Source organism: Vidua macroura, chromosome 25 (assembly GCF_024509145.1).
Source record: "Vidua macroura isolate BioBank_ID:100142 chromosome 25, ASM2450914v1, whole genome shotgun sequence".
Lineage (NCBI taxonomy): Eukaryota > Metazoa > Chordata > Aves > Passeriformes > Viduidae > Vidua > Vidua macroura.
Window position 1 is genome coordinate 1,498,895 of NC_071595.1, and position 23,513 is coordinate 1,522,407.

The 23,513-nt window shown below is 52.4% G+C and overlaps 1 protein-coding gene across 1 annotated transcript in view; it reads left to right on the forward strand.

Annotated features, from left to right (window-relative positions):
* Positions 1 to 23,513, forward strand: part of CSMD2 (CUB and Sushi multiple domains 2) — a 308,910-nt gene that overhangs the window by 276,126 nt on the left and 9,271 nt on the right. The window contains exons 51-66 of the mRNA XM_053998582.1: positions 638 to 823; positions 2,154 to 2,348; positions 4,294 to 4,467; positions 6,187 to 6,360; positions 9,185 to 9,358; positions 10,189 to 10,377; positions 12,258 to 12,431; positions 13,362 to 13,544; positions 14,415 to 14,591; positions 16,078 to 16,257; positions 17,871 to 18,044; positions 19,004 to 19,177; positions 19,536 to 19,609; positions 21,016 to 21,127; positions 21,553 to 21,732; positions 22,943 to 23,008. Coding sequence (XP_053854557.1) covers positions 638 to 823; positions 2,154 to 2,348; positions 4,294 to 4,467; positions 6,187 to 6,360; positions 9,185 to 9,358; positions 10,189 to 10,377; positions 12,258 to 12,431; positions 13,362 to 13,544; positions 14,415 to 14,591; positions 16,078 to 16,257; positions 17,871 to 18,044; positions 19,004 to 19,177; positions 19,536 to 19,609; positions 21,016 to 21,127; positions 21,553 to 21,732; positions 22,943 to 23,008 — 2,586 coding nt within the window. The remainder of the gene's footprint in view (positions 1 to 637; positions 824 to 2,153; positions 2,349 to 4,293; positions 4,468 to 6,186; positions 6,361 to 9,184; positions 9,359 to 10,188; positions 10,378 to 12,257; positions 12,432 to 13,361; positions 13,545 to 14,414; positions 14,592 to 16,077; positions 16,258 to 17,870; positions 18,045 to 19,003; positions 19,178 to 19,535; positions 19,610 to 21,015; positions 21,128 to 21,552; positions 21,733 to 22,942; positions 23,009 to 23,513) is intronic.

Genomic DNA, 23,513 nt, shown 5'->3' on the forward strand with positions numbered 1-23,513 from the left:
CCAGGAGAAACTGGGGTTCAGGGTTGGCTTTGCTGTTGCAAAAGCTGATCCTTTATGAAGGGTGGGCACTCCCCGCAGTGTCTGTAGGAAAGTTCAGGATCTGGTTTGGGATAAAACCACCAGATCCCTGATTTTTTTTTAATTTTGGTTTTTTTGGGGGTTTTTTTGGGTTTTTTGTTTGTTTGTTTGTTTGTTTGTTTGTTTTTTGGTTGTTGTTTTTTTTTTTTTTTTTTTTTGGAGTGTTTTTGTTGTCTTGATTTTGAAAAGTGTTAAGTTTCCAAATGTCATGAAATGAGTACACAGAAGCTTGGTACGTTTAAAAGGGGAAAAAAAAAAAAAAGAGAGAGTTTTATTTGAACATCTGCTATTTATAGAATTCCAAAGGTGACCGTGGATTGGAGGATGGAATTAGGGTGGAATTACCTCTCCAACCACACTGGTCAAACCAACAGTCCATCAATTCTCTCCTCCCACAAAGAATGCAAAAACAATCATTATTTACACGAACGGTGCGTGAGAACTCCAGCAGAAACATGTGAACATCAGAAGGCCGAGGGAGCTTTATGAGAACTTTAAAAACTTTGGAAAGAGCTGTAAAATGAAACAAAATCAAGGCAACGTGTTTTCTCTTTGCCAGCTCTCTCCTGTGGAGTTCCCAGAGCGCCGAGGAACGGGGTTGTCTTTGGGAAGGAGTACACGGTGGGCACCAGGGCTGTGTACCAGTGCAACCAGGGCTTCCAGCTGCAGCCGGGCGCCGAGCCCAGCACCGAGTGCCTGCAGGAGGGAGTCTGGAGCAACGGGAACCAGCCCCCTCTGTGCCTGGGTGAGTGGGGATTTGGGCTACCCCAGCCAGCAGCGATGCCCCTTTGGGCCTACCTAAAAAAACACGGGCCGGAGAAAAGTGATAAGTAAAAAGCAGTTGTATTTATTGAATGGTCTTCAGGGGTATTTAGGGCAGACAAAATCACCCCCCCCCCCAACGAGGGGAAACGCCCAAAATGGGTGTTTTCACACTTTTATAAGTTTGGGCCTGTGGTAAGCACATTTCTCTCTCTCTCAAGATTTTTTATTGAGGTGCACAGAGAGAAATGAAAGAGAAAACAATTTTTATTTTTATTTTTATGTTTTTCTCTTGTAGAATGTGTTTGGAGAATTGTTTACTTAGAGTGAGTACTTAGTTAGACCATGGTGGATTGTTTGGTCCTGACAGCCAGTCGGATCCACCTGTGTCTGGGCTCTGGAGAACAGAGTCACGAGTTGTGAATTAGTTAGATATGATAGTTAGAGAAAGTAGCATGCAATATTTAGTATCCTCTTTTATATAGCATATTAATATATTATAACATAATTATAGTAAAGAAATCATTCAGCCTTCTGAAATAGAGTTAAACATCATCATTCTTCCCATTGGGTTCGCCGACATCTACAACATGGGCCATTTGTATATTGGGGGTGAATCTTCCAATTACGGCTTCAGGTGACAAATTTACCCCAAGTTTCCTCCCCCATAACCCACTTTTGTTTACATTTCTCAGAGCCTGAGGCAGTGAGGTGTCCTTGATTCCCATCTGAGGATTTTAACACCATTGCCAAGGGGTTTTTCTCTTTGGATTTCAGGCAACATCACCACTTAGAGCATCATCCGCAAAGCTTTCCTTTCAATTCTCAGCCACAGCCCCACCAGGGGATACTCCCCTCATTAAAAACCCACCACACCTGGATTTTTTGGGGGGGTTGAAACCTCACTTAACTGTCGCTGTTGGACACGAAATGAGTACACAGAAGTTTGTAAGTTCAAAAGAGAAAAAGAGCTAATTTTATTTCTGACCTCGCAATATATAGAATTCCAAAGGTGACAGTGGATTGGAGGGTGAAATTGCCACCTCTCCAACCACACTGGTCAAACCAACAGCCCATCAATTCTCTCCTCCCACGAAGAAGAATGCAAAACAATCATTATTTACATAAACAGTGCCTGAGAACTCCAGTAGAGATACGTAAACATCAGAAGGCACGGAAAGCTTTTAAAAGAACTTTAAAACTTTCAAAAGAGCTATAAAAGAAAACGTAGCACTTTTAAACATCAGGGCAACACTTAACCAACTCTCTGTGCCATTTTCTCTGTGCCATTTCCCTCCCCGCCCACCCCAAAGCCGTGACGTGCCCCGACGTGGGCAGCATCGCGGTGGAGCACGGCCGCTGGCGCCTCACCTACGAGGTGCAGTACCACTACAACGCCCAGCTGATGCTCATCTGTGACCCTGGCTACTACTACACGGGCCAGAGGGTCATCCGCTGCCAGGCCAACGGCACCTGGAGCATCGGGGAGCCCGTGCCCACCTGTAAAAGTAAGAGCGGGGACACCCCAGGGTGGCACCGGCGGCTGGGTTTGTGTTTGGGGTCAGCAAATGCCAGCCCCAGGGGTTTCAGGGTGGTGCTGGTGGGTGATCTGTGTCTTTGGGTACAGGGTGGGATGGTTTGCTGCAGGTTTTGGGAGGAAATCCATCCCTGGGAGGGCAGGCAGGGGCTGGGATGGATTTCCCAGGGCGGCATCAGCATCACCACGGGCTGGGTTTGTGTTTGGGGTCAGCAAATCCCAGCCCCGGGGGGTTTCAGGGTGGTGCTGGTGGGTGACCATGGATAACCAAGGAGATGGTGCCCTTTGGGTACAGAGTGGGATGGTTTGCTGCAGGTTTTGGGAGGAAATCCATCCCTGGGAGGGCAGGCAGGGGCTGGGATGGATTTCCCAGGGAAGCTGTGGCTGCTGCATCCCTGGAAGTGCCCCAGTCCATGCTGGAGCAACCTGGGATAGTGGAAGGTGTCTCTGCTGTGGGGTGGGACTTTTAATTCCTCCTGGCAGCAGCTGAGATGGAGCTGGGGAGTGTGGATTGGTCTGTTGGGTATTTGTGAGGTGGTTTGGTTCAGATTTTGGGGAGAAATCCTTTCCTGTGAGAGCAAGGAAGGACTGGGATGGATTTCCCAGAGGAGCTGTGGCTGCCCCATCCCTTCCAACCCACCCCATCCCTGGAAGTGTCCCAGGCCATGCTGGAGCAACCTGGGATAATGGAAGGTGTCCCTGCAGTTGGGTGGGACTTAATTACTCCTGGCAGCAGCTGAGAAGAGATTTGGGATGCAGGGAGAGGCCTGGATGTGATTCCTGGTTTAATCCCAGCAATTCTCTGGGATCTCAAGCCCCCTTCAGCTCAGCTGTTGCTGTGGGGTCCCAGCAGCTTCTCTGTCACAGCTGCTCTGAAGTCAGGGCTTTTAAGGAGGAAAAATAAAGAATTCTGCTGTCAAGCCTCAGCTCTCACGCAAACACCAGGTTCACAAGGGTAACAGTGTCACCTGCAAACCAAACCCAACGGGGCACGCCAGCAGCTCTCAGTTGTTCTGACACCACTGCTGTGCTTTGGATCTCTCCTTTTGTCAGAGGTGGAGGGTTTTCCTCTCCAAGTGCAAACAGAGGCAGCAAAATCTCTCCTTCCCTGCTGCCTGCCTTTGTTTGTGGAGCTGGGACTGCTGGTGTGGGTGACAGATGTACTTTTCCCCCTGCCAGCTCTTCCTCTGGATCCGGGAGCAGGAGCCTGACCTCCTTTTGTTCCCTCAGCCTTATTGCCACCTAAATCCAAGTGACAGGATCTTGGCAGTGCCCCGAGGTCAGGAGCAAACCCAGCGGGAGCTCCAGAGGGTTTGCAGAGCTTGAAGGCAGACAAAATGAAGAGAAAATCAAGAGCTGGAGTCGGGTTTGCAGGGGCTCCTGCATCCCACAAACTCAGCTGGGATCTGCAGATCCTGGGATTTTGGTTTGCGGGGGAAAGCTGGGTGTCACTTTTAATTAGGAACTTTGTGCCATTCCTAGGTCAGGTTGGACAGGGCTTGGAGCAACCTGGCCTAGTGAGAGATGTCCCCACTCAGAGCCTTTAAGATCCCTTCCAACCCACCCCATTCCATGATTCTGTGGGTTTTCTGGGAATCAGGCTTCCTGCTGCATCCAGCAATGGGCTAATGACAGAAAAACATTCCTGTGTGAGGAAGTTCTGGTGTGAAAAAATCCTTTGGTTCCTTCCCAGCCTGTCTTTAGTGCTTCCCTCGTGTCCTGAAGCATAAATATTAACAGCTCTTATTTTTGTCACCTCGTCTAACATGGCTACAATTACAATAATTGTAATTATTACAATTCCTGGAATTATTTCATGAACTTTCCCACTCCAGCAATAACTCCTGGTGCTGTGCCTGGATGCATTCCTTCAAAACCCAGCCTGTTCTCTCACTATCCTTTGGGATCTCTCCTAGTTATCTCCTGTGGGGACCTGCCCACGCCTCCCAACGGGAACAAGATCGGGACCCTCACCAGTTATGGGGCCACTGCCATCTTCTCCTGCAACACTGGCTACACCCTGGTGGGCTCCCGGGTCCGGGAGTGCATGGCCAACGGGCTCTGGAGCGGGGCTGAGGTCCGATGTCTGGGTAGGTACCCCTGGGGAAACTCCTGCTGGCACCCACCTGTGGCTGTGGCACATTCCTCTCTCTCTCTCTCTCAGGACTTTTTCATAGAGGAGCACAGAGAGAAAGAAAAATTTCTATTTCTGCTCCTTGTTTTTCCCCATGTGGAATGTGCTTGGAGAATTGTTTCCCTGGGGTGATTGCTTGGTTGGATTCTGGTGAGGATTGTTTGGGGCTGGTGGCCAATCCAACCCAATCCAATCCAATCCAATCCAATCCAATCCAACCCAATCCAATCCAATCCAAACCAATCCAATCCAATCCAAACCAATCCAACCCAATCCAACCCAATCCAACCCAACCCAATCCAATCCAATCCAACCCAACCCAATCCAACCCAATCCAACCCAATCCAACCCAATCCAACCCAATCCAATCCAACCCAATCCAATCCAATCCAATCCAATCCAATCCAACCCAATCCAATCCAATGCAATCCAACCCAATCCAACCCAATCCAATCCAATCCAATCCAATCCAATCCAATCCAATCCAATCCAACCCAATCCAACCCAATCCAATCCAATCCAATCCAACCCAACCCAATCCAAGCCAATCCAACCCAACCCAATCCAATCCAATCCAACCCAACCCAATCCAATCCAATCCAATCCAATCCAATCCAATCTCTAGAGAGGGTCACGAGTTGTGAGTTAGATATGGCAGTTAGAAAAGTAGGTTTGTAGTTTTAGTATCTCCTTTAAATAGTACATTAATGTATGATAGCACAGTTATAATTAAGAAATCATTCAGCCTTCTGAGCTGCAGTCACACATCAGCGTTTCTTCCCCCTGGGTTCACCTGCATTTTACAATACCCACGGGTTGTGGGAAAGGCACCTCGGGAGGGACACGGGGCTTTTAGGGACTGATAGGAAGTTTGAAGTGGATGTAAAAGGGAGGCAGAGTTTGATTCCTACATCCTCAGTAGGTGTGAGGGAGAGTTTTGGGATGGGGATGTTTGTTTATGACAGCAGAGTCTTGAGTTAACAGCCTGGAGTGAAGGAGGACAGGCTAGGCTTGGATGTTGGGATGGATTCCTCCCTATAAACAGCAGGTGGGGATTGCCCGGAGAAGCTGTGGCTGCCCCATCCCTGGAAGTGTCCAAGGAGAGGCTGGACAGGGCTTGGAGTGACCGGGGAGGGTGGAAGGTGTCCCTGTGGACAACCCTGACATTCCTTTCCAACCCCACCCAGTCTGGGGCATCTCCAAACCCCATCCATGCCTGGAGAAGCAGGGCTGCCCCATCCCTGGAAGTGGACAGGGTGACCAGGGATGGTGGAAGGTGTCCCTGTGGACAACCCTGACATTCCTTTCCAACCCCACCCAGTCTGGGGCATCTCCAAACCCCATCCATGCCTGGAGAAGCAGGGCTGCCCCATCCCTGGAAGTGGACAGGGTGACCAGGGATGGTGGAAGGTGTCCCTGTGGACAACCCTTATGTTCCCTTCCAACCCCACCCAGTCTGGGGCATCTCCAAACCCCATCCCTGGAAGTGGACAGGCTGACCAGGGATGGTGGAAGGTGTCCCTGTGGACAACCCTGACGTTCCCTCCCAACTCAAACCAGTCTGGGCTTCTCTTCACCCCAATCCCGCGGAGACCCGGGGGGCGGGCGATGCCTTTTGGGAACACCTTTGTTGGGACTCTCCAGGTGATTCCTGCTGTTCTCCCCTCACCTCCAGCCGGGCACTGCGGCGTGCCCAGCCCCATCGTCAACGGGCAGATCAACGGGGAGAACTACAACTACCGGGGCAGCGTGGTGTACCAGTGCCAGCCCGGCTTCCGCCTCATCGGCATGTCCGTGCGCATCTGCCAGCAGGACCACCGCTGGTCCGGGAAGACGCCTGTCTGTGTGCGTAAGTACTTGTCATTCCTTCAGCCCTGCCAGGGAACATTCCAGCCAGGAGGGCGTGGAAGGGGCTGTGGAAAGGGCTGGGCAGAGCTCACACCCCCGAGGTGTGGGGTGCCCCACGTTCAGGGTGGTTTTATCTCGGAATAAATCACACAAGACTCCGTTTTCTTCATGCAGGAAAAAAAAACAAAAACAATTCTTTATTCACATGACTAATTTTTATACAGTTTTACAGACTCCCAATTGGTTAGTAGCTTTCTGACCAATACCTTCCTGGTTAGTAAAAGGTATTTTACTTGTCCATCCAATCTTTTTATTCTTAACTTCTTGTGTGCGTAAGTACTTGTCATTCCTTCAGCCCTGCCAGGGGACATTCCAGACAGGAGGGCGTGGAAGGGGCTGTGGAAAGGGCTGGGCAGAGCTCACACCCCCGAGGTGTGGGGTGGCCGTGGATGCACGTTCAGGGTGGTTTTCTATCAGGATAAATCACATAGGGGTTTATGATAAATAAATAAAATTAATCCATTTTCTTCATGCAGGAAACAAAACCTATTCTTTATTCACAAAACTCGTTTTTATACAGTTTTACAGTCCTCGTGTGTGACTCCAATTAATAGCTTTCTGACCAACTGCTTTATTGGTTAGTAAAAGGTTTCCAAAAGGTATTTTACTTGTCCATCAAATCTTCCTATTCTTAAACTGTTTACATATTTTCTTCACTGATTCTCAGGGGATAGGTGCAATGTTTATGCAGGTGCTAGCTGTTTTTCACCCGGGAATAGATTGTTATGTTAATGAACTGTTCACACCAGGGAGCTAGCTTGACAGGCCAGCCGCTGATCCAACAGAGTGAAGCCTTTCTTTTATCATTTTTTCTACCTTACTGCAACATTTTGCAAGATCATCCCTGGGTCTCTCCAAGAAAAGATCCCTTGTGGTTCAAGAATTCCCCTGGATTTCTCCTTCCCGAGCCCAGCTGAAGGTGTGGGATCAGAGGAGGGGAGACTTTTTGGGGTCAGAGGGTGTTAAAGGCAGCCACAGCCCTACAAACACACCCCGGTGAGATCACAATCCTTGAGAGTCCCTGGAAAATCAGGATCTCTCCTCTGCTCCCCCCCTTCAAAATCACCTTGTCCAACCTCCTCGTTTATCTTCCCCAGGAAATAAGCCAATTAACCAACTCCCTGCAGCTCTCGGGGTTGATAAGTTGAAGCATCTTCTTATCAACGGGCAGCACAGTTGGTGAATTTCGTATCGTGGTGCTCCAGTTGTTTGTTCCCATCTCTCCTGTCTGGTTTGGAGCTTCCTGTGCTGGGGCACAACAAGAACAAGGAGGGAATGGCCAGGCAGAATCCAGCCTGAAAACAAAAATTCAGGATTAGGTTGGCAAAGTTAGCAGTGACTCCAAACTCCGGGGCGTGTCTGAGATCCTGCTGGAGATTTCTGGGAGAACAACGATTGGAAAGGGTGGAATTTACTCTCATGCCCATGGCAGGGGCTGGAATGGGTTGGGCTTTAAACTCCTTTCCATCCCAAACCAGTCTGGAATTCTGAGTGATTACACACATTAGGCCTTGGAGGGGGTAACAGAAATTTGGGATTGTCAGGGCTTCATTGACCCCACTCAGGGCACAGCACCATTCCCAGTTCTCCTGGGATTTCCCCTCCCAGCCTGCTGCAGTCACCTCCCCTGTTTGATCCATGGAACTGTGGGAAGCCTTTTATTGTCCAGGGACAGAATCCCTCCCATTTCCAGGCACGTTGGGATGATATCCCAAACCTGCTTCCCGCAGCACTCCGTAGTTCTCATTTCTCCCTCTCACCAGCTTGGATCAGGAATAAATCCCAATCCCCGTGCCCTGGGCAGTCAGATTTGTTACGGATCTTTTGTGGGAATTTCATCTTCCCTTCACTCTCCTGGTGCTGGCAGCTGTCCAGGAAAACCGAATTTGTCCTGATGGACAAACCAGGACATTCCACGTGACAGTGATCAATAAAGCTTTGTCCTCAGCTGTCCCAGGATGTCACATTCCTTAGGCAGCCCAGAACCTCCTGCTGGCTCATCCTGAGTTTCCTTTTGTGCCGTGGAGCTGGCTGGAATCAAAGGCTCTGCCAGCAGCGGGGCTGTGCCCTCCCTGTGTCACCTGCTGAGGTGACAGCAGAGTGTTCCAGCCACTTCCCAGAAGTATTTGGGATGCTGGAATTGGCTTTGCTTCCCTGGGAGCTGCCAGAGCAGCTCCTGTGCCCTTCACCTCATCCTGAGCCAACACCAACCTCAGGGGAAAAAAAAAAAAAAAAACTCCAGAAAAATCCTCACTGCAGGGATTTGGAAGTAAAATTTTCCCACAGAGTTTCTCCTACTTGGGCAGATTTTCATCTCTTCAGGCCCTGTGCTGTAATTCTGATTTGCCTCCTGTTTTCCCTCTTTTCCAGGTGTAACTTTTCCCTGCTGGACTGGCACAGGGAGAAAGGGAGGGAACAACAGAGTTTGGGATGCCAGGGGTGGTGTGGGACTAAGAGCAGGAGCTGGGATTTTTGGAGAGGGATATGTGGTGTAAATCAGTGGGATCCCGGCACTCGGCTGCCTGGAGAGGGATGCAGGGAATTCCTGGATGCAGGGAATTCCTGGTGCCAATAAAACCTACAAAAAACCCCATTCTCTCAATGTGATCCTGTATCTCGACAGAGCAGACCCCAAATCTTTGGATTTTGGGATTGATGTGCAGGGGTTTTTATGCTCTCCTACCTTCACAGCTTTTTCCAGTGGAAAAAAAATCCACTTTCTCTCCAGGAATAAATCCAGTGACGTTTCCATTTTGTGCTTGCAGCCATCACCTGTGGCCACCCTGGCAACCCCCCCAATGGCCTCACCCAGGGCTCCCAGTTCAACCTCAACGACGTGGCCAAATTCCAGTGCAACCCCGGCTTCCGCCTGGAGGGAGCTTCCCAATCCCAGTGCCTGGCCAACGGCCAGTGGAGCAGCACCCTGCCCTCCTGCCGAGGTCAGTCTGGGCCAGCCTGGGCTTTCCTTTGGGATTTCTCCATCTTCCCAAGCCAGAAATCCCTGGAAAGCACCCAGGGGGATGTTGGAGATCCCAGGGCTGCTGTAAATCCCGTGGGATTTTTCTCACCTCCAAGGCGTTGGAGCGTGTTGGAAAAGGAAATTTGGGGTCAGACCCAAATTTGGGGTCAGAGGGTGTTAAAGGCAGGCACACCCTGCTGGTGACAATCCTTGAGAGCTGTGTCCATGGAAAATCAGGATCTCTCCTCTGCTCCCCCCCCCCCCAAATCACCTTGTCCAACCTCCTCATTTATCTTCCCAGGAAATATCTTCCCACAGCTTTGTGCAGAGCCCTCTTCCCCTTTTCCCATGGGATCAGCACTCGGGTTCACTTCCCAAATCCCCTCCCCTCCCTGCACTCCCTCCCTCTGCATTCCCCTCATCCAGGATCTCTGGCCGTGCTGGATTATCAATTATTCCCTGCTGGATGATGGAAATCCCAGTTTGGGATCAGTTATTCCCAGCTGGATAATCTAAATCCCAGTTTGGGGCTGGAGATCCTCTGCTGCTGGGTGAGAACCTGCAGGATTGCCTGGACTCCTTTTTTCCCCTCCTTTTCACAAGACATTTTTCCACTCTCACCCTCAAAAATCTCGCAGGGGAAAAAAAAAAAACCAACTTAAATCACAACATAAAATCTTCAGCTTCCCACCTTTTTTCCTGCTTTTTTTTTTTTTTTTTTTTTTTTGGAGAACCCCACATTTTCTGCCCCGCCCTTTGCTCCCCATTATTTTTTTTTTTTTTGGGTGTTGTTCTGTTGTTTGTTTGCAGTTGTGAACTGTTCTGACCCCGGGCACCTGGAAAACAGCGTCCGGCAAGTGCAGCCGAGCGGCCCCCACAGGTTCAGCTTCGGCACCACCGTGTCCTATCAGTGCATCCACGGATTTTATTTGTTGGGAACGCACGTCCTGACGTGCCAGGGCGATGGCACGTGGGACAGAGCCCTCCCCCAGTGCCTTTGTAAGTGGCCCCAACCCTCCCTGTCCAGCCCAGCCGCTCATCTCACGGGGTTTGGCAGGATTCATGAGGGAAAATCCCTTCCCCCCCTCCCCCCCCAAAAAAAAAAAAAAAAAAAAAATCCACGTGGGAATGATCCCAGTGGTTTTAGGAGTTTCCCAGGGAAGGGGGTTTGGGGTTGAGGAGAGGGATCCTGCTGGAGGAGGTTCTCTGTGGAATCCCAGGGTGGATTTGGGGGATTCCAGGTGGAATCCCAATGGATTTTGGGGTTTGAGGAAAGAATCCTGCTGGAGCGGGTTCTCTGTGTAGGGACGGGTGGAATCCCAGAGGATTTGGGGGATTCCAGGTGGAGTCCCGATGGATTTTGGGGTTTCAGGAGAGGCTTCTGCTGGAGGGGGTTCTCCATGTAGGAAAAGGCAGATCCTGATGGATTTGGAGGTTCCAGGTGGAATCCCAATGGATTTTGGGGTTTGAGGAGAGGGATCCTGCTGGGGGCATTCTCTGTGTAGGGACAGGTGGATCCCGATGGATTTTAGGGGTTCTGGGTGGAATCCCAATGGATTTTGGGGTTTGAGGAGAGGTTCCTGCTGCAGGGGGTTCTCTGTGTAGGGACAGGCAGATCCCAATGGATTATGGGGAACTCCTGGTGGAATCCCAATGGATTTTGGGATTTGAGGAAAGGATCCTGCTGGAGGGAGTTCTCTGTGTAGGAAAAGGCAGATCCTGATGGATTTGGAGGTTCCAGGTGGAATCCCAATGGATTTTGGGGTTTGAGGAGAGAATCCTGCTGGAGGAGGTTCTCTGTGTAAGGACAGGTGGATCCCAATGGATTTTGGGGTTTGAGGAGAGGGATCCTGCTGGGGGCATTCTCTGTGTAGGGACAGGTGGATCCCGATGGATTTTAGGGGTTCTGGGTGGAATCCCAATGGATTTTGGGGTTTGAGGAGAGGCTCCTGCAGCAGGGGGTTCTCTGTGTAGGGACAGGTGGATCCCAGTGGATTTGGGGTTTGAGGAGAGGATCCAGCTGGGATGGTGCAGGTGGAGAGGGCAGGAGCAGCTCTGGAGCACAGGGAGGGCTCACCTGAGTGAGGACACACCTGAGTGAGTGAGCCCCAGTCTTACACTGGGAATTTGGGATCCAGAGTGGATTTTAGCTGCCTTAGGGAGGTGCAGGCAGGAGCAGCCCCACTCCCAGCATGACCAGTTTGTCCCTTTGGGCACTAAACCAGCTGCAATCCCATTCCCTGCCCTCGGGAATGGCCTCGGAACTCCGGAAATTCCAATTGGCTTGAGCTGTTCCAAAGCTGGGATTGTTCCTTTTGTTTTTTCCTTGTTTATCCCTCCACACCAAATCCTACTGAGCAGTTTTGGGCACATTTTCCTTTCCTTTTGTCCTGTCCTCACCCCTTGCATGGATCCTGGGGAATTGGCGAGTGATGATCCACGTTCCCACAGCCGGGAGGGAATTCCTGTTAAAACCCTGATCCCAGGCTCCCTCAGCCCCCTTGAGTACAAGGGATCTCCTTTAAAATGTTGGGATTTGGAGGATTTGGAAACCCAGGTCAGTTTTACCACTGATTCTGTGGATTCCTGGGGTTAAAAGTTAAAAAAAAAAAAAAAAAAAAAAAAAGGGGAGATTTTCTCATGTTTTTGTTTCCCGTGTGTTGAACTTCCCTGTGAGGGTGGGGAGGCCTTGGCACAAATGCCCAGAGCAGTTGGAAGTGTCCCCATCCCTAAAAATGTCCAAGGCCAGGCTGGACAGGGCTTTGGAGCAACCTGGGATAGGGAAAAGCATCCCTGCCCATGGAATTAACTGATGGTTAAGGTGCCCCCAAGCCGGAATTCTGGAATCCCCGGGATGTGAAGCTGTGTCTCTCTTGCAGTGGTGTCGTGTGGCCACCCCGGGTCCCCTCCCCACGCGCAGATCTCGGGGGACAAGCACACGGTGGGCTCCGTGGTCAGGTACAGCTGCCTGGGCAGGCGCACGCTGGTCGGCAACGCCACGCGGATGTGCCAGCTGGACGGGCGCTGGAGCGGCTCCCTGCCACACTGCTCCGGTGAGGGGCCTCAGCAGGGCCACTGCGAGGTCACCCAGCCATGGTCACCAGCCACGGTCACCCATTTATGGTCACCCATTCATGGTCACCCAGCCACGGTCACCCAGCCATGGTCACCCAGCCATGGTCATCCAGCCCTGGTCATCCAGCCATTATCACCCATTTATGGTCACCCATTCATGGTCACCCAGCCACGGTCACCCAGCCATGGTCACCAGCCATAGTCACCCATTCATGGTCACCCAGCCACGGTCACCCAGGCATGGTCACCTAGCCATGGTCACCCAGCCATGGTCACCCATTCATGGTCACCCAGCCGTGGTCATCCAGCCATGGTCACCCATTCATGGTCACCCAGCCATGGTCACCCATTTATGGTCACCCAGCCATGGTCATCCAGCCCTGGTCATCCAGCCATTATCACCCATTTATGGTCATCCAGCCATGGTCACCCATTCATGGTCACCCATTTATGGTCATCCAGCCATGGTCACCCAGCCACGGTCACCCATTCATGGACATCCAGCCATGGTCACCCAGCCATGGTCATCCAGCCATGGTCACCCATTTATGGTCACCCAGCCATGGTCACTCAGGCATGGTCATCCAACCATGGTCATCCAGCCATGGTCACCCAGCCATGGTCATCCATTCATGGTCATCCAGCCATGGTCAGCTAGCCATGGTCACCCAGCCATGGTCACCCATTTATGGTCATTCAGCCATGGTCACCCATTCATGGTCACCCATTTATGGTCATCCAGCCATGGTCAGCTAGCCATGGTCACCCAGCCATGGTCAGCCATTTTTGATCTCCCAGCCATGGTCACCCATTTATGGTCATCTAGCCATGGTCAGCTAGCCACGGTCACCCAGCCATGGTCACCCAGCCCTGGTGGCTCTGGTGACTCTGTGCTCTCCCTTGGGCAGGGGGCAGCCAGGGCGTGTGCGGCGACCCCGGGATCCCTTCCCACGGGATTGGGCTGGGGGACGCCTTCGGCGTGGGCAGCGTGGTGAGGTTCAGCTGCGAGCCCGGCTACACCCTGCGGGGCTCCTCCGAGAGGACCTGCCATCCCAACGGCTCCTGGAGCGGCACGCAGCCGGAATGCGAAGGTACTCCTGTGCCACAGCCCCGGGACTGCCCCGGTGTCCCCAGAGCTGCCTCAGTGTCCCCAGAATTGATCTGATGTCCCCAGAGCTGCCCCACTGTCCCCAGAGCTGCCCCGGTGTCCCCGTGACTGCCTCAGTGTCCCCAGGACTGCCCCGGTGTCCTCAGAGCTGCCCTGGTGTCCCCAGAGCTGCCTCAGTGTCCCCAGGACTGCCCCGGTGTCCCCAGAGCTGCCCCGGTGTCCCCAGGACAGCCTCAGTGTCCCCAGAGCTGCCTCAGTGTCCCCAGAGCTGCCCCAGTGTCCCCAGGACTGCCTTGGTGTCCCCAGAGCTGCCTCAGTGTCCCCAGAATTGATCTGATGTCCCCAGAGCTGCCCCAGAGTCCCCAGAGCTGCCCCGGTGTCCCCGTGACTGCCTCGGTGTCCCCAGAGCTGCCTCAGTGTCCCCAGAATTGGTCTGATGTCCCCAGAGCTGCCCCAGTGTCCCCAGAGCAGCCCTGGAGTCCCCAGAGCTGCCTCAGTGTCCCCAGAGCAGCCCTGGAGTCCCCAGAGCTGCCCCGGTGTCCCCAGAAGTGTTCTCGTGTCCCCAGAATGGCTCTGGTGTCCCCAGAGCTGCCCCGGTGTCCCCAGAACTGCCCTGGGGTCCCCAGAATGGCTCTGGTGTCCCCAGAAGTGTTCTCGTGTCCCCAGAAGTGTTCTCATGTCCCCAGAAGTGTTCTCGTGTCCCCAGAAGTGTTCTCGTGTCCCCAGAAGTGTTCTCGTGTGCCCCGAACTTGCCTTTGCTGAGGACAGGCGATGCAGGAAGAACCCCCTGGGGCTGTGGGGCTCTGTTGGTGTTCCCTGGTTCATTTTCTTCCCGCCGTTCCCCGCTCCGCAGTGATTTCCTGCGGGAATCCCGGGACGCCCAGCAATGCCAGGGTGATCTTCAACGACGGCCTGGTGTTCTCCAGCTCCATCATCTACCAGTGCAGGGAGGGTTATTATTCCACAGGGGTGCTGAGCAGGCACTGCACCGTCAACGGCACCTGGACTGGGACCAGCCCCGAGTGCACTGGTGAGCACTGGTGACGCCTCAGGTTTTGGCTTTGGTGTTTTTCACGTTCTGTGCTGCTTTAGTCTGCACTTCTGAGCTTCATATTAGGGGGTGGTGAGCTCTCTGCACAGAGCAGGGAGACAAAACAATTCCTGCTCCAGCTGGGCACCAAGGACAAATGATCCAAACCTCAGGCCCAGGAGCACAAACAGCGTGGGCTGGAGAGAGAAAAACAAGGATGGGACTTGATAACCTAAAGCTGGAATTAGACAATGAACTCCAATGTGCAAATGGAGCAGAACTTATAGAAGTGAGAGACCCTGTGACCAGGTGTCCATTTTGTGACCATTTTGGCTCATTTTGGCTGGGCTCCTGTGCTGCCCAAGGTGGATCCATGGAGGAGATCCTTTGAATAAATCCCTGCTTTATTCTGTAACTCTGCCCAGCCTAGAAGGCTTCACTGGGGTGGGATCCTGCCGTAGGGAGAGGGGGAGGATGAGCTGCCAGGCCCAGCTGTGCCCACGTGATGCCTTCTGGGGCTACCTAAAAACAGAGGCCAGACAAAATTAAGGGAATAAAAAGCAGTGATATTTATTGAAGGGCCTTCAGGGGCATTTAGATGAAGCCTCCCCATGGGCTACACCCAAAAAAATGGATGATGGGTCACGGGTTTTCAAACTTTTATAATTTTGGGCCATTTGCATATTGGGGGTTCATCTTCCAATTACAGCTTCAGCTAATAAAGTAATTTTACCCCAAGTTTGCTGCCCTCAACTCACTTTTGTTCACAGCTCTTGAGGCCTGAGGCAGTGAGGGGTCCTTGATTGCCAGGCCTGGAGAGGAATTGTTGTGTCTGCCCAAAATGGGGAAGCAGCAGCTCACACTGCATGTGGAGTTTGGAGCTGTGCAGTAAAGAACTGCAGGGTTACAAACAGATGGAAAATAGAAAAGCTCAAATCCTAAGGCACCAACACACGAGTGCCACCCTGAGAAACTCTGCTGAAGCCTGGCCTGGCACCAGGAGCAGCTCAGCCTGGGAATTCTGCCGGGACCTAATGGGAAAATCTTGCTCTGGGGTTGTCTTTTTCCAGCGGGATGGAGGGAGCTGTGGAATAATTTTGGGAATGGATGTTGGCCGAGCTCTCTGGGGCTGCTCCTGAGTGTGACATTCCTGGGGCAGGGATGTGTGTGACCTCAGGGCTGGGAACAGGGTGGTGACAAAGGTGGATTTGCATCAGAGGCAGTGACTTTAAGTGGGGAGTGCTGTGGGCAAACTGCTTTCCCTTCACCCAGCTTTGACCCGGATTTGCTTTAATGTTTAATGAGAGTTAATCCAGCTCCTTTCAAGGCCTTAATGAGCCTTTAATCTCCAGCCCCCGAACCACATCTGTGCTACAAACCTGCTCCACATTTAACTGGTTAAACTCCACCTGGAATAACGCTCAGAACCATCACAGGCGTAGTTCCAGCTGCCAGAAATTCTCCTTTTTTTCCCCTTCCTCGCCAGTGATCAACTGTGGAGACCCCGGCGTGCCGGCCAACGGGCTCAGGCTGGGCAGTGACTTCACCTACAACAAATCCGTGGTGTTCCAGTGCACTCCTGGCTTCACGATGGAGTCAGACAGAGCAGCTGCCCTCACCTGCACCAAAGACCGCACCTGGAACGGCACCAAACCCGTCTGCAAGGGTAGGAACCCTGCAGGTGCTGCAGGAGACGAGTTTTGCAGGCCACCAGAGTTTCCCTGGAAGCCTGGCTGGGCGTTCCTCAGCTCCCTCGTTCCACCCAAAGTTTGGCATTTGTCAGGGAGCAGCAACACCTTGCTGTCTTCAGGGCTGTGCCTGGGAGGGAGGGAAGGAGTTGCTCTTCTCCCTCAAAGCCCAGGGAGTAAAGTGATTTTGCACAGAAACTCGGATCAAGCTCAGATAAAATATTGTGTTTTTCCAGCAGACGCTGTGCTGGCATCACCCAGAAACATCTGAAAAATGTTCCCTGCGAGTCTTTTCATTATTCTGAGATGACTCCTGTGGTTCAGAGATAGAAAAGGGAAATAGCAAAGCAGCGGCTGGGCAGGCTGGATCTCTTTTCCTCACCCCCCCAGCGCAGATAAAATATGTGGCAGTGCATCTCTGCGTTCCTTTAAAAATCTGGAAAATTCACCTGCCACTGAGCTGATATAAAAACAGGCCACATAAAAACCCTCAAATGCACTCCAGCTCCTTCAGAAGCAATTCTTCCTCTCTTTTTTCATTCTCTTCACTGAGCAAATGCTGCAGGAATGATCCACAATGTGGCCAAGAGTCGCATTTGGAGGCACAGGTTTAACTCCTCTGAGCTGAAGAGCAGAGCGCTGCAAAAATGTCATCTCCAAACACCCCAGAGTGGGTGAAAACCCGACAGGTTGTGGCTTCAACTGCTCGTCTGAGCCTCAGCCAGCTTGTCCAAAATGTGTGAACCTTCGGGGAAATCTGGGATGAGTTTTCACGCCACGTCAGGGCAGATTTTTACCTTCAGCTGAGAACGAGCATTGACTTCAAAATCAGATTTGTAGAGATGTTGAGGAAAAAGTTCTTCCTCCAGAGGGTGGTGGGGCTCCCCAGGGAATGGGCACAGCCCCGAGATCTCAAGGAATATTTGGACAACGCTCTCAGGGATGCACAGGGTGGGATTTTGGCTGTGCAGGGCCAGGGGTTGGACTGGATGATCCTCATGGATCCCTTCCCACGGGATATTTCATGATTTGGGATTGAACTCCAAACTTTGAAGGGTTTGACCCTACGTCGTGCCAATCCCGGGAGATGCTCTTGGAGAGCAGGAGGTGACTTCGCTCCTACGTGGAATTCGCTTGTTAATGGAAATAATTAAGTGGAGAGACCTGACCCTCCTTTTCCTTTTCCTTTTCCTTTTCCTTTTCCTTTTCCTTTTCCTTTTCCTTTTCCTTTTCCTTTTCCTTTTCCTTTTCCTTTTCCTTTTCCTTTTCCTTTTCCTTTTCCTTCTCCTTCTCCTTCTCCTTCTCCTTCTCCTTTTTCTTTTCCTTCTCCTTTTCCTTCTCCTCCTCCTTCTCCTCTTTCTCCTCCTTATCCTTCTCTTTTTCCTTTTCCTCCTCCTCCTTCTCCTCCTCCTCTTCCTCTTTCTCCTCCTTATCCTTCTCCTCCTCCTCCTCCTCCTCCTTCTTCTCCTCCTCCTTCTCCTTCTCCTTCTCCTTCTCCTTCTCCTTCTCCTTCTCCTTCTCCTTCTCCTTCTCCTTCTCCTTCTCCTTCTCCTTCTCCTTCTCCTTCTCCTCCTTCTTCCTTCTCCTCCAGCCATCACCTGCAGAGCTCCCCAGGCCATTCCCAACGGGAAGGTGGTGGGATCAGATTTCAGCTGGGGTTCCAGCATCAGCTACGCCTGCCTCGAGGGCTACCAGCTGTCCCTGCCCGCCGTGCTCACCTGTGAGGGCAACGGCTCCTGGAGCGGGGAGATCCCCCAGTGCTTCCGTGAGTAGGCAGCTTCCCTCTTTTCCACCAGGAATCAGCAGGATTCCGCTTCAAATCCAGGTTTTTGGGGCTTTCCCCAACTTTTTCCCAAGCTCTGTGTCACTGGTTTGGCAGCTCAGGGTTTAGAGGGATCTTGCTGTGCTTCCTGCCCCGTTCCTAAGTGGAGTTTTCCATCAGCTGGAGTGGGAATTTTTGGTGCTTCAGGAATCTGGAGCTAAAGTCTGGCTGCTCTCCCACCTCCCACATGGCTTGGTTTTTTGGGAGCCTTGGTTTGGCACCTGCGAGGAGGAGGCAGGGACACAGGTGGTCGCTCCAGGGACACCGTTGGTCACTCTAGCCCTGTGACAGAGGGGTGAGGCCACACTTGTGAGGAATCTGGGCATTTTCCATGTTCCTGCCTACAAAACATCCTCAAAACGGGGTGTTTGCCCTCAGTGACCCAATCTTCTGCCAAAAAAAATCCTTTGGCAAAGAGCACCATGTTGCAGCAGAAGTCGGGAATGTTTTGTGAAGGCTGGGTGGGTTTGATACAACAGCAAACACCCAAAAAAAAAGGGGAATTAAACATCTCCTGATGCTAAAGGCAGCTGTGAGTTCCTTTTCCAGCTGCACAAATATCCATTTTCACATTAAATCCCACAAACCCCTCACCGTTCCTCACACCTTCCCCTGGATCTGGGATAATTAGCGGGCTTACAGAGCCAAGGAACAAAGTGACACCGTGCAATTAGGGGAGAAAAAAGAGGGGGGGGGAAAAAGGCAAAACCGGGGGAAAAGGTGGAAGTTAATTAACAGCCACTGACAAAAGGAGATAATTACAAGGAATGCGGCCAGCAATGCCTTCTGCCAGCCCTGATTCCCGAGTTAATCACGGAGTGGGGTGGGCTGTGATAGCCCTGGGTGGGATGTGACATTCCTGAGGGCTCTGTGGCCGCATCTTTGTCCCTTTGCTGTTGCAGCCGTGTTCTGTGGGGACCCGGGGACCCCGGCCCAGGGCAGGAGGGAGGACCGAGGCTTCACCTACCGCTCGTCCGTGTCCTTCTCCTGCCTGGCCCCGCTGGTGCTCGTGGGCTCGGCGCGGAGGTTCTGCCAGTCCGACGGCACCTGGAGCGGCACCCAGCCCAGCTGCATCGGTAAGGGGGGCCCAGCTGCAGGGTCTGGGGGCTCGCTTCACTTCCAATCCCAACCCCGTGGTCCCTTGGAGAGCAGGGTGGGATCACCGTGGTGCTTGGAGCTTGGGGTGGTCCTTGGGAGCAGAGGATGGATGTGGGGAAGAGCTGTCCCCATCCAAGGTGTGTGTTCCCAGTTTTTCTCCCGAGGGATGAAGTGCCTCTGGTTGCTTCGTGCTGCAGCAGGCAGGGATTTAAGAACGAGGAGATCCATGGGTTTTCCTTGTCGCTGGGTGTTCCTTCGGAGCCAAATCCCGCCTGCGTTCCAGAGGTGCAGCAGGATCTGAGCCCTCCCTTAAATCCCTGTCCCCGTTTTTAACAGATCCCAGCCTCACAACGTGTGCAGATCCTGGAGTGCCTCTTTTTGGGATGCAGAACAATTCCCAGGGATACCAGGTATGGCCATGGAAATGGGGTGTACCACAAAGCCAGCCCTGCTCGGTCCTTGGCCTGGATTCACGTGTTCTCCCATGGACTCGTGTGTTATCCCAGGAATTATTCACATGTCCTCCCATGGGTTCATGTGTTCTCCCATGGATTCATGTGTCCTTCCATGGATTTATGTTTCCTCCCATGGATTCATGTGTCCTTCCATGGATTTATGTTTCCTCCCATGGATTCATGTGTCCTTCCATGGATTTATGTTTCCTCCCATGGATTCATGTGTCCTTCCATGGATTATTGTGTTCTCCCATGGATTCATGTGTCCTCCCATGGATTTGTGTTTCCTCCCATGGATTCATGTGTCCTCCCATGGATTATTGTGTTCTCCCATGGATTCATGTGTCCTCCCATGGATTTGTGTTTCCTCCCATGGATTATTGTGTTCTCCCATGGATTCATGTGTCCTTCCATGGATTCGTGTTTCCTCCCATGGATTCATGTGTTCTCCCATGGATTCATATGTCCTTCCATGAGTTAATGCCTCCTGTCATGGATTCACATGTTATCCTGTGGATTCACGTGTCTTCCCATGGATTCATGTGTTATCCCATGGGATTCACATGTCCTCCCATGGATTATTGTGTTCTCCCATGGATTCATGTGTCCTTCCATGGATTCTTGTGTTATCCCATGGGATTCACGTGTCCTCCCATGGATTCTTGTGTCTTCCCCTGGATTAGTGTTTCCTCCCATGGATTCATGTGTCCTCCTTCCATGGATTCTTTCATCTTTCCATGGATTCTTGTGTCCTCCCATGAGTTCATGTGTCCTCTCATGGGTTCTTGTGTTATCCCATGGATTCACGTGTCCTCCCATGGATTCCTGTCTCCTCCTGGGAGCAGGACACCCCAGTGTGCTCCATTAGCCCTCCGAGTGTGTTTTCACAGCTTTAATTAGGCAGTGCATTGTATCTGAAATTAATTACAGTGATAATTAATAGTTGCTGCTATTCACATTAATTCCTGTTAATTTTCAGGCCAAATCCTGCAGGTGCTTTTGCTAATCCCATCTCTCATCCAGCAGGAGATCATTGGAATGGGGACAAAAATCCCACAGTGACTCCCTGGGGGGCTCCATTCCCACCCATTCCCTGCTGGGATAGTGGATGCCAGAGTGGATCCTTCCATTTTCCTGCTGATTAGTTACCTCAATCTTGGGGTTTCATTAATTAATTTTAGGTTTAATTACTTTGGAGACACCATAAGTGGAATTTTTTTGCTAAGCTTGGAGCTCCTCTGGGAGTGGAGCTGCTCCTGTGAGGGATGAGGTGGTGACAAGGGGATGGCCCCTTTGGAATTGCATGGAATGAAGGCCTGGGAATCCCTGGGAAGCTGAGTGGCTGTCTCCTCTTGGGACAGGTGGGAAGCATCCTGTTCTTCAGGTGCCAGAAGGGATATCTCCTGCAGGGCTCCACCACCAGGACCTGCCTGCCCAACCTGACCTGGAGCGGCGTCCAGCCCGACTGCGTCCGTGAGTCCTGGGAATGCCACGGGGAGCTGGGGCCCTCAGACAGGCTCTGGGAAAGGAATTCTTGGAGGAAATGTGTTGGATTTAGGGACAACTGGGGATTTTAGTCTGCACCCACACCTGGCACTCACTTCTGGGTTCAGAGGTGCTTCAGCGTCCTTTGGCTTTGTCTTTTTCCCTTAAAAATGTGGGTGGCCAATCCTGATTTTCAGCTCATCCAGCTGGAGCCTGGTTCAACTCCAGCCAGGAGCAGAAACCCAGCACGGGAAGCTCCTCATTAATTCCTCCAACTGGGAAAAACCCCTGTGAGCTGTGGTGTAGAAACTCTTCCAGGAGGGTTCCCCTGATCGATGTCACAAGTGTCACTTTTCACCCTCCCTGCGCCCACCTGGGTGGTTTCTCTCACCTGTTTTCCCTGTCCCCTCCAGCCCACCACTGCAAGCAGCCCGAGACCCCGTCCCACGCCAACGTGGGCGCCCTGGACCTGCCCTCCCTGGGCTACACCTTGATCTACTCCTGCCAGAGCGGCTTCTACCTCACCGGGGGCTCCGAGCACCGCACCTGCAAAGCCGACGGCAGCTGGACAGGGAAACCCCCCATCTGCACGGGTGAGGGGCTGGCAGCACCAGCTGGGCTCCGAGACTCTCCCCAGGCTCTCAGGTTGTAGAGATCCTGGGCCTTGAGGTCCTTCAGAGGTGGTTTTCGAACTGCAGATAAACCCAAGGTTCAGTTTCGGAGTCAGAACTCCAAGGAAGGAGGGAGGTGTTTTCAGCTGTGACTGTTTTTCCCTTAAAAGCTGTGGGATGGCCCAGCCTGATTTTCACTTGGTGGGAGGGTCTCCACTGTTGGTGTCCACAGCAGAATCCCAGAATTAGGTTGGAAAAGGCCTTTGAGGTCATCAAGTCCAACCTATGACCCAGCACTCACGTGCCACCTCCAGTCTTTCCTTCAAGAGTCACCTGGGGATTTTCTGGGGAGTTTTTTGGGTCAGAACCACCTGCACAGGACAAAAGTTGTTTCTCTCCCCCACATTTTACCTGCCACAGAGTCTTGGATGAGGAACATGTTGTGATCCATTGAAATGGAGCCCTGTGGCTCTCCTGGAGCGGGGTCACCCTGGACACCTGGGACTGGAGCAGAGGGAAAGGCAGGACGGGCTGGGGACAGAGGCTGAAAGGCAGAGAGGGACCTGGGGGTGCTGAGGGACGGCAGCTGGACATGAGCCAGGTGTGCCCATGTGTGTAGCACCTGGCTGGGTCAGGGATGGACCAGCAGGAGCAGGGAGGGGATTGTCCCCTGTCCTGGCACTGGTGAGGGACACCTCGAGTGCTGTGTCCAGTTCTGGGCTCCTCCATTTGGGACATGGAGGGGCTGGAGAGTGTCCAGGGAAGGCTGGAAAGCTCCTGCTGGAGCTGAGGGGGCTCAGCCTGGAGAAAAGGAGGCTCAGGGGGGACCTTGTGGCTCTGCACAGCTCCTGCCAGGAGGGGACAGCCGGGGGGATGTCGGGATCTGCTCGCAGGGAACAGGGACAGGAGGAGAGGGAACGGCCTCCAGTCGAAGCAGGAGAGGTTTAAATTGGATATGAGGGAAAATTTCTCCATGGAAAGCGTGGTCAGGCCTTGGAAGTGCCCAGGGAGGTTTGGAGTGCCCAAGGAAAGGCTGGACGTGGCACTCAGAGCTCTGGGCTGGGTGGCAAGGTGGGGATCGGGCACAGCTGGGACTCTGTGACCTTGGAGGGCTCTTCCAGCCTCAGGAACTTCTGGGGTGGACAGTGGCAGACCCCCAGTACTGACCAGCTGTGCTTTGCCCCCGTCCCAGCCGACGTCCGTCCCAGCGGGAGGCCCGTGGGCACCGCGCGGGAGCCGCCGCTCGCCAAGGCCTCAGGTGAGGGTTCAGGGGGGCTCATCCCCACGGACACATCCCTGCCACCCCCCTCAGATCCACCCTCCTGAATTCCCTCCTCCGGAAGCTGCCACGTGCCCCATCCTATTCCCTGGAGAACTATTGTAAACACAGGTGAACCCAGGGGGCAGAAATGCTGATGTGTGACTCCAGCTCAGAAATTGAATGGTTTCTTTATTATAACTATGCTATGATACATTAATGTACTATTTAAAGGAGATACTAAAACTACAAACCTACTGTTCTAACTACCAAATCTAACTCACAACTCGTGACCCTCTCTAGAGATTGGATTGGATTGGATTGGGTTGGATTGGATTGGATTGGATTGGATTGGGTTGGATTGGATTGGATTGGATTGGATTGGATTGGATTGGATTGGATTGGGTTGGATTGGATTGGGTTGGGTTGGATTGGGTTGGATTGGATTGGATTGGATTGGATTGGATTGGGTTGGATTGGATTGGATTGGATTGGATTGGATTGG